Here is a 16,940-nt window from a genome sequence, read left to right as displayed (position 1 = left end):
TTTTCTATTGGAATGTTTTCAGGCAGGATTTTGATATTGATGCAATTAGACAACTGTGAAATCAAGACCAATAGATCAGTTACATATCAGGACCCCATTCCGACAATTTATCAAAAGTCCTCATGATGTTTACAACAACAGGATATCAATGTACGAATCAGATAATTGTTATTGTAATATTGAATTGAATCAGTCTGCATCAATAAATTTTCAACTTCAATCCATTTTTTTTTGGTGTGGTGGGGGGGGGGGGGCGTTGTATGGTGTTAAACCCCAAAACCTTCTCTTGGCAACGCCATTGCTTGGAGTTATTTATTTCGCTTTTCATTTTCCGATGTGTTTCAGATCGATCCGATGGTCATGAGTTAGAAAAATTGCAGTCAGAAGGTTCGCACAAATGAACATTTTTGCACTGATAAGTTATCAAGTTCCTTCCAGACAACTTGGAAGTGTCGGGGATTATTTCTAGCGGTTGTAGATAGAAAAATGAAATACAAAATTCGTTTTATCGAAATAATGTTTGGCTTATTTCAATGGATTATTACTATATTGAACAATAAATAGGCGACAAAGAGTAATCCACAAACAACAAGCCATAACTTTTAAAGTATTCAAAATAGATATTTGAAGTCTTCAGTAAAGTTATTCGCAAAAGTAAGAGCTACAAATTTGTAGAAGGCATCATTTCGATATAATCACTTCCAAGAAAATTTGTGAAAATATCTCACTCATAGGGGGATGAATCAGCAAAAGCACAATACCAAAAGAAAGGGCATAATGCCTCCATTAAATTCTCCGAAGATACTATTGACCTAAAATAAGCCGTTTTGGCGTTAAAAATAGATAACATGTTTTTGGTCATATTTCTGGCAATGGGAAATGATAAAAATCTTTCGTCCGCATTTAATGTTAAATATCTCTTTTGATAATAGTCCGATTTCAACAATCTATAGCTTGTTTGAAAGGTATTTGTTAAAGCTATCTAAAAACATATAAATTGTTAATCTATATTGTCAACTTCGGCAAATAATTCCTAGAAACTGCAAAAAACGCCATTTTTACTCATTCAAACATTCATATCTTGGAAACTAAACATCAGAATCAAAAACAAATTAATAGCATTCATACTGTTTTTTAGTTCTTTCATTTAAAATTGGTTTGGATAAGATCGGTTCAGCCATTGCTGAGAAACACGAATGAGAATTTGTCCGTTACATACACACACACACACAGACACACACACACACACACACACACACACACACACACACACACACACACAGACATTGTCCCAAATCGTCGAGCTGAGTCGATTGGTATATAAGACTCGGCCTTCCGGGCCTCGGAAAAAACCTTGAAAGTTTGAGCGAATTCTATACATTTCTTTTATAAGAAATGTAAAAATGCAACACGAGGTCGAATTTAATAACACCAGAATCACGATCCCCGTGCATATGGAAAACGACATGGTGGACGTGTGTATCCATGATTTGGCCCCGCGCACGAAGGAAGATTTCATCAAACGAATCTTGTCGCAATATGTAGAATCTATTACGAATGACACCTGGAGATTTTTTTTCACCGGCATTCCCAACGGCGTTCGTATTGTGAGGATGCGAGTGACTAAACCAATACCTTCTTACATGACTATCGAATGCAAAACATCGAAGGATGGCGTGAACAAACAACGCTAATCACATATCCCGGGGAGACCCCAACATGCAAATTCTGCAACCATACCCACTACGGAAAAACATGCGCCGAAGCAACTAGTCAAAACTCATCTACTACAGCCAACAAGCCTAACAAGCAGCCACCGACACCTTCAGATAAACCAAAAACAACAATCCAATTAACCAATAATGCAGGTACAACGACCACGACAACCGCTCCCAAACCAACAACTAGTATCGCCAATAAAGAAGCAAATACCGATGAAGACGGATATACAACAGCGACCCGTAAGAACAAGAAACAAATAAAAACCTCTGATCGTGAACAGCAAGAAAGCAGTACCGATGAAGACATGGACGGGAACGATAACGCGAGAGAAGGCAGTCTGAATGACCCCCAAGCGGCTTCATCGCCAAGGAAAAGGATCTCAACACGCAGCAGCAAACTGCGTCAACAAGATCTGGCAGACCGACATTCGTAGAATTTTTTTATTTTACTAATTGTAAAAAAAAATAAAAGACCAACGGCTCAGTTGTGCTCACACATTGAGCCGTTTCAAATAAAATTTTAGATTAAAAAAATCAATAGTTTTGGTCATTGAATTGAAATTTTTTCTACTTTTTTATAATAAGTTTTATATTGAAGGAGAACTTGTTTGCCATTCAAAATCAATAGTTTTGGATATTTATAATGTACTGGGAGGATCCGTCAATGTGTCAAAATTGAATTTTTTTCAACTTTTTGGTAATAAGTTTTATATTGAAGAAGAAATTGTTGGCCATTCAAAATCAATAGTTTTGGATATTTACAATATACTGAGGCGGTACTTCGATGTTTCAAAATTGAAATTTTTCCAACTTTTTGGTAATGAGTTTTATATTGAAGGAGAAATTGTTGGCCATTCAAAATCAATAGCTTTGAACATTTATAATGTACTGGGGGGTCCGCCGATATGTCAAAATTGAAATTTTTTCAACTTTTTAGTAATGAGTTTTATTTTGACGGAGAAGTTGTTGGCCATTCAAAATCATTAGTTTTGGACATTTACAATGTACTGGCGCGGTTAGTCGATGTGTCAAAATAAATTTTTTTTCAACTCTTTAGTAATGAGTTTTATATTGAAGGGGAACTTGTTGGCCATTCAAAATTAATTGTTTTGGACATTTACAATGTACAGGATCCGCCGATGCGCCAAAATGGAATTTGTTTCAACTTATTGCTAATGAGTTTTATATTGAAGGAGAAGTTGTTGGTCATTCAAAATCAATAGTTTTGGACATTTATTATGTATTGGGGCGGTACGTCTATGTGTCAAAATTTAATTTTTTAACTATTTAGTAATAAGTTTTATATTGAAAGAGAAGTTGTTGGTCGTTCAAAATCAATAGTTTTGGACATTTGCAATGTACTGGGAGGGTCCGCCGATGCGTCAAAATTGAATTTTTTTCAACTTTTTGGTAATGAGTTTTATATTGAATGAGAGCTTGCTGACCAAAATCAATAGTTTTGGACATTTACAATGTACAAGGGGTACGCTAATGCGTCACAATAGATTTTTTTCAACTTTTCAATAATGAGTTTTATATTTAAGGGGAAGTTGTGTGCCGTTGAAAATCTATAATTTTGGAGATTAACTATGCACACGGGGAACCGCCAAGGTGACAAAATGAAAACATTTTCATGCGGTAGCAGTGTAATCAAGTTACAGAATGATGGTATTGTAAGATAAAATTTTCACAGTTTTTCCTCTTTATTCAGGTAAATCAATTAATTACTAATATTGTTTCATTAATAATTTAGTGACAATATATATGAAACAAATTTTTGTTGACAGGTTAAACAGTTTTGCTTTCAAGATATGAATTCGTATATCTTGACTTTTCCACAAAAAATTCTCAAATATAGCTTTGATTTTCCGCCGAGTCCAGGAGCTTCCAGAAGACCTTAAAAACACTGCCGCTTATTTGTTTGCTCCTTAACCCTTGCCAATAAATGCTAATAGAAATTAAGAGTTTTTCGGTACTAAACAATATTAATAAACGAAAGAGTAAGTAGACAGAGGCTCTCATTTGCATCCAGGATCTTTTGGCATGTTTGATATGATTGCAATAACACCTCACCGAGAGGATGTGCCTCATAAATCGACACCGATCTTTCATTAGCGCCTAAGTCGCAATGTCCAAATCAGTTTGAATATTCTGGACAAATGAAGAAAAATCAGTGTGAATATTCTACGATGCTTCTCTAAATGTAGTTTCTATTGTAGATATAAAATAATTTATAAAAATGTTTTTCCTAAAGCTAAACCTTATAAAAATATTCTTGTGCTTTTCCAAAGAAACGTGACGATTTTTTTTCCTCGCAGCAAGATTCATAGCGCTATTCGGCACACGATTCGTCGCAATTTATGTCTTATGGGATGAATGACACTTTAAAATACCAGTTTTAATCCACCTAGTGGTGCAATTGTGCCTCTTCCATTTCGTCAAACTATGACTCCATGGCTGGTTATGTTCAATATAATTGTGGTAATGCCTATTACATTCCTAGTACACTTTGCACTTATACACAAAAATTATAATCTTCAATTCGCACCCATTTAAATAAATTTTGCATCATTTTGATAGTCGTAAAGTCCATAATTATTGATATTCAATGGCCAACAACTTCTCCTTCAATATAAAACTCATTACCAAAGAATTCAATAAAAACTTTTTTGACGCATTGGCAGGCCTACTTGCGCACTGTAAATGTCCAAAATTATTTTTTTCAATGGCCAACAAGTTCTGCTTCAATATAAAACTCATTACTAAAAATTTGAAAAAAAAAATCAATTTTTACGCATCAGCGGATGTAGATGTTCAAAACTATTGATTTTCAATGGCCAACAACTTCTCCTTCAATATAGAACTCATTACTAAAATGATGAAAAAAAATCCATTTTGACGCATCGGCGGACTGCGCATTGTGCATGTCCAAAAATGTTGATTTTTATTGGCCAACTACTTCTTCAATATAAAACTAATAACTAAAAAGTTGAAAAATATTCCATTTTGACGCATCGGTGGGCCCCTCTGCACATTGTAAATGTCCAAAACTATTGATTTTCAACGGCCAAAATTTTCCCCTGCAACATAAAACTCATTATCAAAAAAAATTCATTTTGACGCATCGACGAGATCCCCCTGCGCATTGTAAATGTCCAAGACTATTGACGCGTTGCTAACAGTTGCGTAGATGGCAATAATGAAACACGTTCTACATTTCTTATAAAAGAAATGTATAGAATTCGTTCAAACTTTCAAAATTTTTTTCCGAGGCCCGGAGGGCCGAGTCTATACACCAATCGACTCAGCTCGACGATATGGGACAATGTCTGTGTGTGTATGTAACGAACAAACTCTCATTCGTGTTTCTCAGCAATGGCTGAACCGATCTTATCCTAACCAATTTTAAATTAAAGACCTATCAGCCAGACAGAACGCAATTAATTTATTTTTGATTCTGATGTTTAGTTTTGGAGATATGAATTTTTAAAAGCTTGTGCTTGGCGTTTTTTGCAGTTTTTTAAGTTATCTGCTGAAATTGACAACATAGATTAACACTTTATATATTTTTAGTCAGCTTTAACGAATATCTTTCAAACAAGCTGTAGATTGTTGAAATTGGACTATTATCAAAAGAGAAATTTAACATTAAATACGGACGAATTTTTTTATCATTTCCCATTGCCAGAAATATGACCAACAACTTGTAATCTATTATTAACGCCAAAACGGCTACATTTAGGTCAATAGTATCTTCGGAGAATTTAATGGAGGTAATATGCCCTTTCTTTTGGTATTGTGCTTTTGCTGATTGATCCCCCTATGAGTGAGATATTTTCATAAATTTTCTTGGAAGCGATTGTATTGAAATGATATCTTCACCAAATTTGTAGCTCTTACTTTTGCGAATAACTTTACTGAAGACATGAAAAAGCTATTTTGGATACTTTGACAGTTCTGGCTTGTTGTTTGTGAAATACTCTTTCTCGCCTATTTATTGTTCAATATAGTAATAATCCATTTAAATAAGCCAAACATTATTTCGATAAAACGAATTTTGTATATCATTCTGCTATCTACAACCGCTAGAAATAATCACCGAACAATTCCAAGTTGTCTGGAAGGAACTTGATAACTTATCAGTGCAAAAATGTTCATTTGCGTGAACCTTCTGACTGATAATTTTGTAACTAATAACCATCGGATCGATCTGAAACATATTTCGGAAAAAGGAAAAGCGGTATAAATAACTCCAAGCAACGGTGCACAGTGGGACCATTCCAAAAACTATTTTAATCCCCTAGCAGTGTGATGAGACATTTCTTATAACTCTTATCACTCTCTTCGGATATTATAACGTTTGAGAACATTTAGAACTTGATGCTTCGCGATGTTTTTGATAACACATACTACATGGTATAGCGGCAGGACTCAGAGAATCGCTCAAATCAGCATAGGACAACATCAGTGCTAGAAATCTCAAACCAAATCAATGGGAAAGCGAAAAAATGGCATACAAAATAGACATACAAACGAATTATTGCTAATGCTCTGTTAATAAAATATTCAAATTCCTCATTGTGGTGGCAAAACTGATTTTTCCTAAAGGGGTTATGTATACTGTACTGAGCCAAAAAAATCGATTTTTTTAGTCGATCTGAAGTTTATACTTTACTCAAATTTCCAATGCGACTGAGAATTAAGAAATTGTAACGGACTTACTTTCTAGCATCACAAATTATTCCCACAAAACCAATCCCTACATGCACCAATGTGAATCCTTCTCAGGTCACAGGTCATAAAAACCAAATTTACAATTCCTTTAGTCAGGCCACTTGAAACGAGGCCACACTCATATTTTCACACAGATCGTAAATTACTTGAACGATCGTTTTCAAATCCAACTTGCATAACCATATGGGCGCATTCCAGTTAAACCATTCTGGGTCGCATCACTTGTTATAGCAACATTCTCACTAGGTCATTATTATGCAGAGGCGACAAATAAACAGCCTTGCGTAACCAAACAAAAGCACCGACAGCAACCAAGGCACCCATACTTATTCATCGATTTGTTTTCCCTTTTTTACGCTACCCGTACATAATTATGTACTTTGAAATTGTAACTGACTCCTCCCATTTTGATATACATAGAATAGTATAAGTCAGGTTAGCTAGGTTACCTCGTAAGATTTTAAAATGGAATAAATCAGATTATGTTAAACAACCAACAAGGGAACAGCCTTGCGTTTAAAATATCACGTATCCAAAATGGCGACCGTGAAAAGTAAAGTGAAGGCAGCACAAGTGATAGTGGATTTTTGTCGCTCTCGATTTATTGGATTACTAACTTGCAAAAAGTTCTTCAATTCACCGGCACATTTCTTAGACAATAGCCCGTACTAAACGGACAGCTCGTAAATCTACTGGAGGTAAGGCTCCGCGTAAGCAGCTTGCCACCAAAGCTACCTATAAAAGTGCTCCATCCACTGGTGTTGTCAAAAAAAAACCCCACTGAAGAACTCGAAATATGAAGTGAAAATGGACATCTAACACACACTAGTAATCGTTAGAACGAACTCAAATTAGTGACAAGTGACAAGTAATCCAGAAGAATTCACACAAATAACATTTATCTATCCAACCGAATAACACCATGAGGAAGTGAAGCAGCTGTACGGCAACAGTTTGGTACCGATGCCGCCACAGGCCCACGAGTTGTTGCAAATTAAGCAGTTGTAAGGCAACAGTTTGGTACCGATGCCGCCACACCCTCCACAGGCCCACGAGTTGTTGCAAATTAAGCAGTTGTACGGCAACAGTTTGGTACCGATACCGCCACACTAGCCACAGGACCACGAGTTGTTACAAATTAATTCGACACGTAACAGTATCTCAACCTACTCGGACGGTTTGGGTGCATGACTGACGGAGAGTGACGGTGATACTAGCAACAGCAGCAGAATTCGGAGGTAAGAGTTCGAGTTTTCGAGAGTTCGAGTAAAATTTCAAATCAAACAGTAAACAGGTTTTAGTTAAAATCTAGGCTAAAATCTATATATATATATATATATATATATATATATATATATATATATATATATATATATATATATATATATATATATATATATATATATATATATATATATATATATATATATATATATATATATATATATATATATATATATATATAAAAGTCAAAGTTTGTATGTATATGATTTATAGACTCGGCTTAACCGATTGCCATAAAAATGTATACGTAGTAGATATTAGTTATGGAGCGTGTTTGTGTGCTATTGGTTGGGGATTATCTGATTTCGTTGAATGTTGCAGCAACGCGCGATGGGTATTAGCTAGTTGTCTATAAAAATAAAATATACAATATGAAGTTGAACCAACCAAGTGCAGCTATACAAAGGTTGTTATTTGATTACTATATAGTATCGATTGTCTAGATTTATGCCTCCGTATCATACAGTAAGATCTACTTAACCAAAACCTAATTTATGCACTACACAATCAAACAGTAAACAGGTTTTAGTTAAAATCTAGGCTAAAATTGTCTATAAAAATAAAATATACAATGTGGAGTTGAATTTAACAAAAAGCTGCAAAAAGGCGCTGATAAAAAAAATCGATAAATTACCACCCTTTTGAACTGCATGCTTTGGGACCTTAAATACGATTCAATGAAACTAAATGCGTTCGTCACTATTTTAACATCTCTACCAATAATTGCACTAATATTATCGCAAACTTTGAACGACGCTGTTCTCGTGATGTGAATAGTGCGGTAGCCCGACTAAGGTGACTTTATAGATAGAAGTGACTATTTCAAAATCCAAGAGTGGTTTAAATTGAAATCCGTCAGTGTTCTATATAAAATTTATTGGGTCAGAGTTATGCGTTGTTTAAAAAAAAATTGGTTTAAAATGATAAGTTGATTTCATCAACGCTGAAATTAGTTCCTGTGATGTTTGATGTTGATTGAAATCCAGGTTACGCAGCCTTTTCCAAAAGACATTAACAAACCTGTTAATAATGTATGGTTATAAGTAATATTGGATTTGCTTTTATAACCATGGAAGTGACTTGGTTTATAAGCTGTTATAACTTGGTTTATCATTGCGCGTAAATTTCCATTTATGATAAGACAAGCGTGGTCTTTTTCCGAATACTACTTCTATACTAAAATATTTCGATTGTAGATCGATACTCTAATGAGCCAGCGCATCGTAGCAAGATTCGTGGTCTGTTTTTTTCTCTCGATGCTTTGCATCTTACAGAATATCCCCGTGTATTATGAATAAAAAAAAACGCACAAAGTTTCTGATAAACGTTGAATTTATTAAATGATTACCACAGTGAAAATCATGAAACATTGACTTTAAATGCTATTAAGTATTTCTCAAAATTTGTAGGAACTATGTACCAGAAGTTGGTTCACACAGTTTGTCAATCTGCAAATTGATTGAGCACGATTAAAATAATGGAATGGTAACGCTTTGAACTCAAAATTTGCAATGAGCTTCGGACTTGTAATCCTGGTAAATACAATATCCGAGAATCATTTTCTCTACACACGTTAACATTAACATGCTCTTTGGACACAAAGTGTTCGAAGTTCGACCGCAGTCTAAAAATGAATCAAAAATTGCATTCCAAGTGTATGTTTATTGCACATTTATTTAGTAATTTATTTAACGACAGTACGAAAAAGAAAAATATAATGAGGAATCACAAATACAAAAAAAAAATCGCGATTGATAATATCAATAATAATAATAATATAAAAAAAACTCGCACAAAAAAAATAATACATACAAGTTAACCCATTATTGCCCAACCTACTATATTTAGTAGGTGCTAAGAATAACTCCTATTACACAATTAATAACGCAGAACAGGCATTATCAACGAGTTAATATTGTTCATATACTCTTGCAGAATACGTTCAGAGAAGTTAGAGTGGTTAAACCGGTGTTTATGTTTTGTTTTACATTTCTTATAAAAGAAATGTATAGAATTCGCTCAAACTTTCAAGATTTTTTCCGAGGCCCGGAGGGCCGAGTCTTATATACCAATCGACTCAGCTCGACGATTTGGGACAATGTCTGTGTGTGTGTGTGTGTGTGTCTGTGTGTGTGTGTATGTAACGGACAAATTCTCATTCGTGTTTCTCAGCAATGGCTGAACCGATCTTATCCAAACCAATTTTAAATGAAAGAACTAAAAAACAGTATGAACGCTATTAATTTGTTTTTGATTCTGATGTTTAGTTTTTAAGATATGAATGTTTGAATGCGTAAAAATGGCGTTTTTTGCAGTTTTTTTAAATTATCTGCTGGAATTGACAATACAGATTACCAATTTATATGTTTTTAGACAGCTTTAACGAATACCTTTCGAACAAGCTATAGATTGTTGAAATCGGACTATTATCAAAAGAGATATTTAACATTAAATGCGGACGAAAGATTTCTATCATTTCCCATTGCCAGAAATATGACCAAAAACATGTAATCTATTATTAACGCCAAAACGGCTTATTTTAGGTCAATTGTATCTTCAGTGAATTTAATGGAGATAATTTGCCCTTTCTTTTGGTATTGTGCTTTTGCTAATTAATCCCCCTATGAGTGAGATATTTTCACAAATTTTCTTGAAAGTGATTATATCGAAATGATGCCTTCAGCAAATTTGTAGCTATTACTTTTGCAAATAACTTTACTAAAGACTTCAAATATCTATTTTGAATAATTTAAAAGTTATGGCTTGTTGTTTGTGGATTACTCTTCGTCGCCTATTTATTGTTCAATATAGTAATAATCCATTGAAATAAGCCAAACATTATTTCGATAAATCGAATTTTGTATTTCATTTTTCTATCTACAACCGCTAGAAATAATCACCGAACATTTCCAAGTTGTCTGGAAGGGACTTGATAACTTATCAGTGCAAAAATGTTCATTTGTGCGAACCTTCTGACTGCAATTTTTCTAACTTATGACCATCGGATCGATCTGAAACCTTTCGGAAAATGAAAAGCGAAATAAATAACTCCAAGCAACGGCGTAGCCAAGAGAAGGTTTTGGGGTTTAACACCATACAGCCCCCCCCCCACCACACCAAAAAAAAAAATTGGATTGGAGTTGAAAATTTATTGATGCTGACTGATTTAATTCAATATTACAACAACAATTATCTGATCCGTAGATTGATAACCTGGTGTTGTAAACATCATGAGGACTTTTGATAAATTGTCGGAATGGGCTCCTGATATGTAACTGATCTATTGATCTTGATTTCACAGTTGTCTAATAGCATCAATATCAAATTCCTGCCTGAAAACATTCCAATAGAAAATTCCAGAGTTCTGTAATCAATCATAATCCTCAGATTTATTTTCAAATTTTCAGCTTTTTTCCTACGCAATATTACGAAAGCTTATTAAACAATTTTTCCTAATAAGTTTGTGAAAATTATAAACTATTTGAATTTTTTTAATAGTTTTATTTTTTATTCAACCGTGATTTTTTAATAAATAGTGACCATCGCTTCACAACGTAGTCTATTTTTCATGGCTTGCGGTGAGCACGATCTCTCGAATTGCTGAACTGAAAATTATGGAATAGAAATTAATTTTTAGTATTCTTTACAGACCCGCTGGTGCCCTAAGACGATTTCGCTAGATTTTTAGAGCACTGTGCACTAGACTGCCCAGAAAAATGATGAATTTTTGAAAACTCCGGCCCACCCCTGAGTCGATTCCTAGTCCCACCAGGAGTACTTGTACCAAATTTGAAGCAAATCGGACAAGTCTAACTACCGGACCAACGTGCCTGAAGTTTATATTGGATTTTTCAACAATTTAAATGAAGAAAACTCACTAGCTCGTATTTTCGCCGCTAAGGGACACTGTATACATCGTATTATCACTGTAAGTGAAAATAAGAAAGATATTTTAATTATCTACAACTTAGTCGAAGACTGCTAGTAAATCCGGCTATGTTAAAAGAAGTTATTAAACTTTTAACGAAGTGATGTCTGAGTCAGTTTTGCATGGGGCCTAGCAGTGCATGGTTGTGTATCAGCACTCGAGTCCCGCGAACTATATATTTTTGTGAAATAATGGTTAGATTTAGCCGAATAGTATGTTTACAAGAATTATAGTAAATAATACGAGTTATGTTTTGGTTAGAAAATTTTAGTTCCATCTGTGACCGCATAGAGGGCGCCACTACTAACTTTTCATAGAAGAGAGATAGAGTATCAAGATGTTCAGAAGAAATACTGAAAAATGCCTGTTCTATAAATTTGTAGAAGACACCAAATTTCTATCTCTCTCCGTTGAAAAGTTAGTGTTGGCGCCCTCTATGCGGTAACAGGTGGAACTAAAATTTTCTAATTAAAGCATGACTCGTAATATTTACTATAATTCTTCTGAACATACCATTGAGCTAAACCTAACGATTATTTCACAAAAATGTTTAGTTCGTGTGAATCGAGTACTGATACACAACCATGCGCTATTAGGCCCCATGCAAAACTGACTCAGACATCACTTCGTTAAAAGTTTAATAACTTCTTTTAACAAAGTCGGATTTACTTGCAGTCTTCGACTAAGTTGTAGACAATTCAATTATCCTTCTTATTTTCACTTACAGTGATAATACGATGCATACAGTGCCACCTAGCGGCGAAAATGCGTGCTGATGGGTTTTCTCCATGTAAATTATTGAAAATTCCCATACAAACTTCAGGCCCGTTGGTCCGGTAGTTAGACTTGTCCGATTTGCTTCAAATTTGGTGCAAGTACTCCTGGTGGGACTAGGAATCGACGCAGAGGTGGGCCGATAGGGGCCATTTTTTTCCTGTCACCCTACTGTGCACCCAGTGCATTAACGCAAGTGACGGAAGGTTATCGAAAAGTTTCGTGAAAATGAAAATTCCAGTAATGATGATGATTTTCCCAAACGGTTCGTTTTCGTGAGGTTTTTATTTGTTCTTTTGCATTAGGATTAGCGATAATAATTCAAATCAAGAATACTACTGGGAAGTCACCTTTAGAAAAAGTCGATGTCGAAGTAAAATTTGAAACTATGCACGCATGTACTTCAGAGATAGCGTGATATCAGGAGCTGCGATTTCATTTCAACGCTTTTTTTGTGAAAAGGGCGATACTTACAAATGTAAACATAGGGCTTTTTTCTTGCATGCGAATGAGGGCTTTGAAACGCAACAAATTAACCTAAAAATTTGGATTCTACGATACTGTATTTTTGTTTGTTTATTTAAAGTTTCGCCCTCCACGCTCCATGCAAACAAACAGGGCGATACTTTTTTTGCTAGCAGTTTAGAGGCGAAACTGTTATTTTCGTATTTTTTAGGATTATCAAACTGATACCAGCTGTAAATAGTAACAATGATCTCTATTGAAAAAAGCCGGACGAAATCGGTGGTGTAAAACGGTAGTTATTGTAAAAAAACGTAAGGGCGATACTTCAATGCTGATAGATGGGACCGAAAAAGTAAACAATCGCCAAAGGGGCGATACTATCATTTTGTCAATTTCAATAGCAAAAACAAATTTTAATTTAATAATTTCAAATACTTTATAAAGTTTTGGGTTTCGATCACTGAATCATGCAATCTAGGATGCAAAAAAATACAATAGTTCTTAAATAGAAAATAAAACCAAGTCTGGAAATATACACTGTTGATTTTCTTTGAATGTTATCACTGCTAGTATCGCCCTTTTCAAGAAAAAGCGTTGATTTCTTAGTTCTCAGTCGCGTTGGAAATTTGAGTAAAATATAAACTTCAAATCGATTAAAAAAAATGTTTTTTTTTTGTTTCAGTACAATATATAACCCCTTTAGGAAAATTCAGTTTTCCCACCACAATATAGATATTTTATTAACAGAGCATTAACAATAATTCGTTGGTATGTCTATTTTAAGGGCCATTTTTTCGCTTTCCCATTGATTTGGTTTGAGATTTCTAGCACTGATGTTGTCCTATGCTGATTTGAGCGATTCTCTGAGTCCTGCCACTATCCCATGTAGTATGTGTTATCAAAAACATCGCGAAGCATCAAGTTCTAAATGCTCTCAAACGATATAATATCCGAAGAGTGATAAGAGTTATAAGAAATGTCTCATCACACTGTTAGGTGGATTAAACACGTTTTTAATAAATTTTCACTTAAGGGGTTACACATTTTTGTTAGGATGAAAAAAATCGAATTTTTGTAAATTAGATATTCTGAAACTACATACGCTGAGGAAAATTTTCTCAAGGTTTCATTAAGATCGGAATACTACAACTTAAGTTACAGCTATTCATAGATCGCTACCCATTCACCACTTGTAGGCGGTACGTAGTGTTTGATACGCTAGACCGTTGACTCGCTGCACCGAAAGTAAAACTCGATTATCTCGGAGTTGTATTTTGTTGAAAAGTTCATCCGCGGCGATCACGATATCTCAGGAACCGATTAACCGATCAATCTTAAATTTTCACTGGTTGTTCCTTATAATATCAGCTACTTTGAGTGCAAAAATAATTTTACTGGAATGACCACATCATTTTTCTTCGATCGGAAAACACAATTTGTGATGCGCGTGAAAAATAAGTTGGGCAATAATGGGTTAAAATCCAAACATAATATAATAGTCATCTCTACAGAAATTGCACCTGGAATTTTTGTAGGAAACGCAATCATATCTCCACAAAATCCCTATGTAAAAATAATGAACACAACGAAATCAACTGTAAATATATCCAACTTAGAACTTAAACCTGAAATGGAACCCTTAGCAAACTACAATATAATGAAAATTAACAATAAAGATAAGAATAATACGAGAAATAAAAAAGTTTTAAATGAGATAGACATGAAAAATGTACCAAGCTACGCACAACAAGAATTAAGCAACCTAATATTAAACTATTCAGACATTTTTGCACTCACTGACGAACCACTGTCGACTAACAATTTTTACAACCAAAACATTAACTTAAAGGACAATACCTCCGTATACATACCCAATTATAAAACAATCCATTCTCAAAATACAGAAATAGAAACTCAAATTACTAAAATGCTAAAAGACGAAATAATAGAACCTTCAATATCATCCTATAACAGTCCAGTTTTATTAGTACCAAAGAAATCGAATGATGAAACCAAGAAATGGCGACTAGTAATAGATTTCAGACAACTCAACAAAAAAATCCTGGCAGACAAATTTCCCCTACCTAGAATCGACGCAATTTTGGATCAACTTGGCAGAGCCAAATACTTTTCAACATTAGACTTAATGTCTGGTTTTCACCAAATAGCGCTAGAAAATAACTCTAGAAAATTTACCGCTTTCTCAACACAGCGTGGTCATTACCAATTCACACGCTTACCTTTTGGATTAAATATTAGCCCAAACAGTTTTCAGAGAATGATGACAATCGCAATGGCTGGACTAACACCAGAACATGCATTCGTCTATATCGATGACATAATTGTTATTGGATGCTCCATCCAACACCACTTGCAAAATCTAGCAAAAGTCTTCGACAGAATCAGAAAATATAATCTAAAATTAAATCCCCAAAAATGTAAATTCTTCAATACAGAAGTGACGTATCTAGGACACAAAATTACAGATAATGGAATACTACCATATAATTCCAAATTCGACACTATTAACAACTACCCCATACCCAAAAATAGTGACGACTGTAGACGATTTGTAGCTTTTTGTAACTATTACCGCAAATTTGTGCCATACTATGCAACAATAGCACACCCACTAAATCAACTTTTAAAGAAAAATAAACAGTTCGTTTGGACAAATGAATGCCAAAACGCCTTTAACACACTAAAAACAAACCTAATCTCACCAAAACTACTTTAATACCCCGACTTTGCTCAACCGTTTATACTGACAACTGACGCATCAGACGTAGGATGCGGAGCAGTTTTATCCCAAATTAAAAACGGAAACGACTTACCCATAGCTTTCGCGAGCAAAAGCTTCACTCCAGGAGAGAAAAATAAATCGACAATACTAAAAGAACTAACAGGAATACACTGGGGAATAAATTATTTCAAACCTTACCTATACGGAAGAAAATTTACGGTCAGAACAGACCATAGACCATTAGTATTTTTATTTAATATGAAAAACCCAACCTCCAAACTCACTAGAATGAGACTAGATTTAGAAGAATTCGACTTTAATATAGAATACATTCCTGGTAAAAGCAACGCTACAGCGGATGCCTTATCCAGAATTGTTGCAACCTCAGACGAATTGAAAGCCTTAAACGTACTTACTGTCAACACTAGGTCCATGACAAAAAAAAATAAATAATAGCAATAGCAATAATAATAATTCCAATATTAATAATAATAATATTAATGATAATATTAACATCAACAATAATAGTAATACCTATAATAATAATAATATTAACGATAATGTAAAGAATAATATTAACAACAATAATAATATGAACAACAACTATAAATTACTTAACGACAATGGACAAAAGACGAAAGGTAGAGAGACTGATCACCTCACTATCTATACGACTCAAAACCCGACCGAAACAAGAAACTTACCTAAACTAAGAATAACGGTAGAAAATAACTATTTAATATTCAATATATACAAAGACGCGCAAATGAAAAAAAAATGATAAACAGAATCACAACATATATAATATATAAGTGGAAGAAGAACTCTAGAGTTCACACTTTCAGCATTGGAAAAAGAAATGAATAAGATGCAAATAAAGAAAATCGCTATAGCAAACAACGAAACAATATTTAAAGAGGTACCCATAGAAACATTTAAAGCGCTAGGGAAACAAACAATTAAAAATATACAGATAATAATGTATCAACCACCCAAGTTCATTAGTGATCCTGGCGAGATACAGTACATATTAAAAAATCACCATAAAACTCCTACAGGAGGACACATAGGACAGCATCGACTGTATCTGAAAATAAGAGAATATTACAATTAGAAGGACATGAAAGGATCTATTTCTCGATTCATAAAGGCCTGTGAATCGTGCAAAAAGAACAAAATAATAAAACATGCCAAAGAAAAACAAATAATAACCATTACACCATCAAAACCATTCGAAATAATATCCATAGATACAATAGGTCCATTACCAAAAACAATCAACAATAATCGT

General features: G+C 34.2%; 1 protein-coding gene across 2 annotated transcripts in view; it reads right to left on the bottom strand.

Moving 5' to 3' along the window:
* The window catches only part of LOC131678537 (homeobox protein goosecoid), a 338,362-nt gene that overhangs the window by 77,489 nt on the left and 243,933 nt on the right, over window positions 1-16,940 (bottom strand). Inside the window, exon 3 of one of the 2 annotated variants that reach the window (XM_058958783.1) lies at window positions 16,692-16,736. The exons of the other annotated variant lie outside the window; for it this stretch is intronic. Coding sequence (XP_058814766.1) covers window positions 16,692-16,736 — 45 coding nt within the window. The remainder of the gene's footprint in view (window positions 1-16,691; window positions 16,737-16,940) is intronic. 2 annotated transcript variants of the gene reach the window in all.

This window comes from Topomyia yanbarensis, chromosome 1 (genome assembly GCF_030247195.1).
Source record: "Topomyia yanbarensis strain Yona2022 chromosome 1, ASM3024719v1, whole genome shotgun sequence".
In the NCBI taxonomy this organism is placed as follows: domain Eukaryota; kingdom Metazoa; phylum Arthropoda; class Insecta; order Diptera; family Culicidae; genus Topomyia; species Topomyia yanbarensis.
The sequence above is the reverse complement of the archived record's forward strand: the minus strand, read 5'-3'. Positions and strand labels throughout refer to the sequence as shown.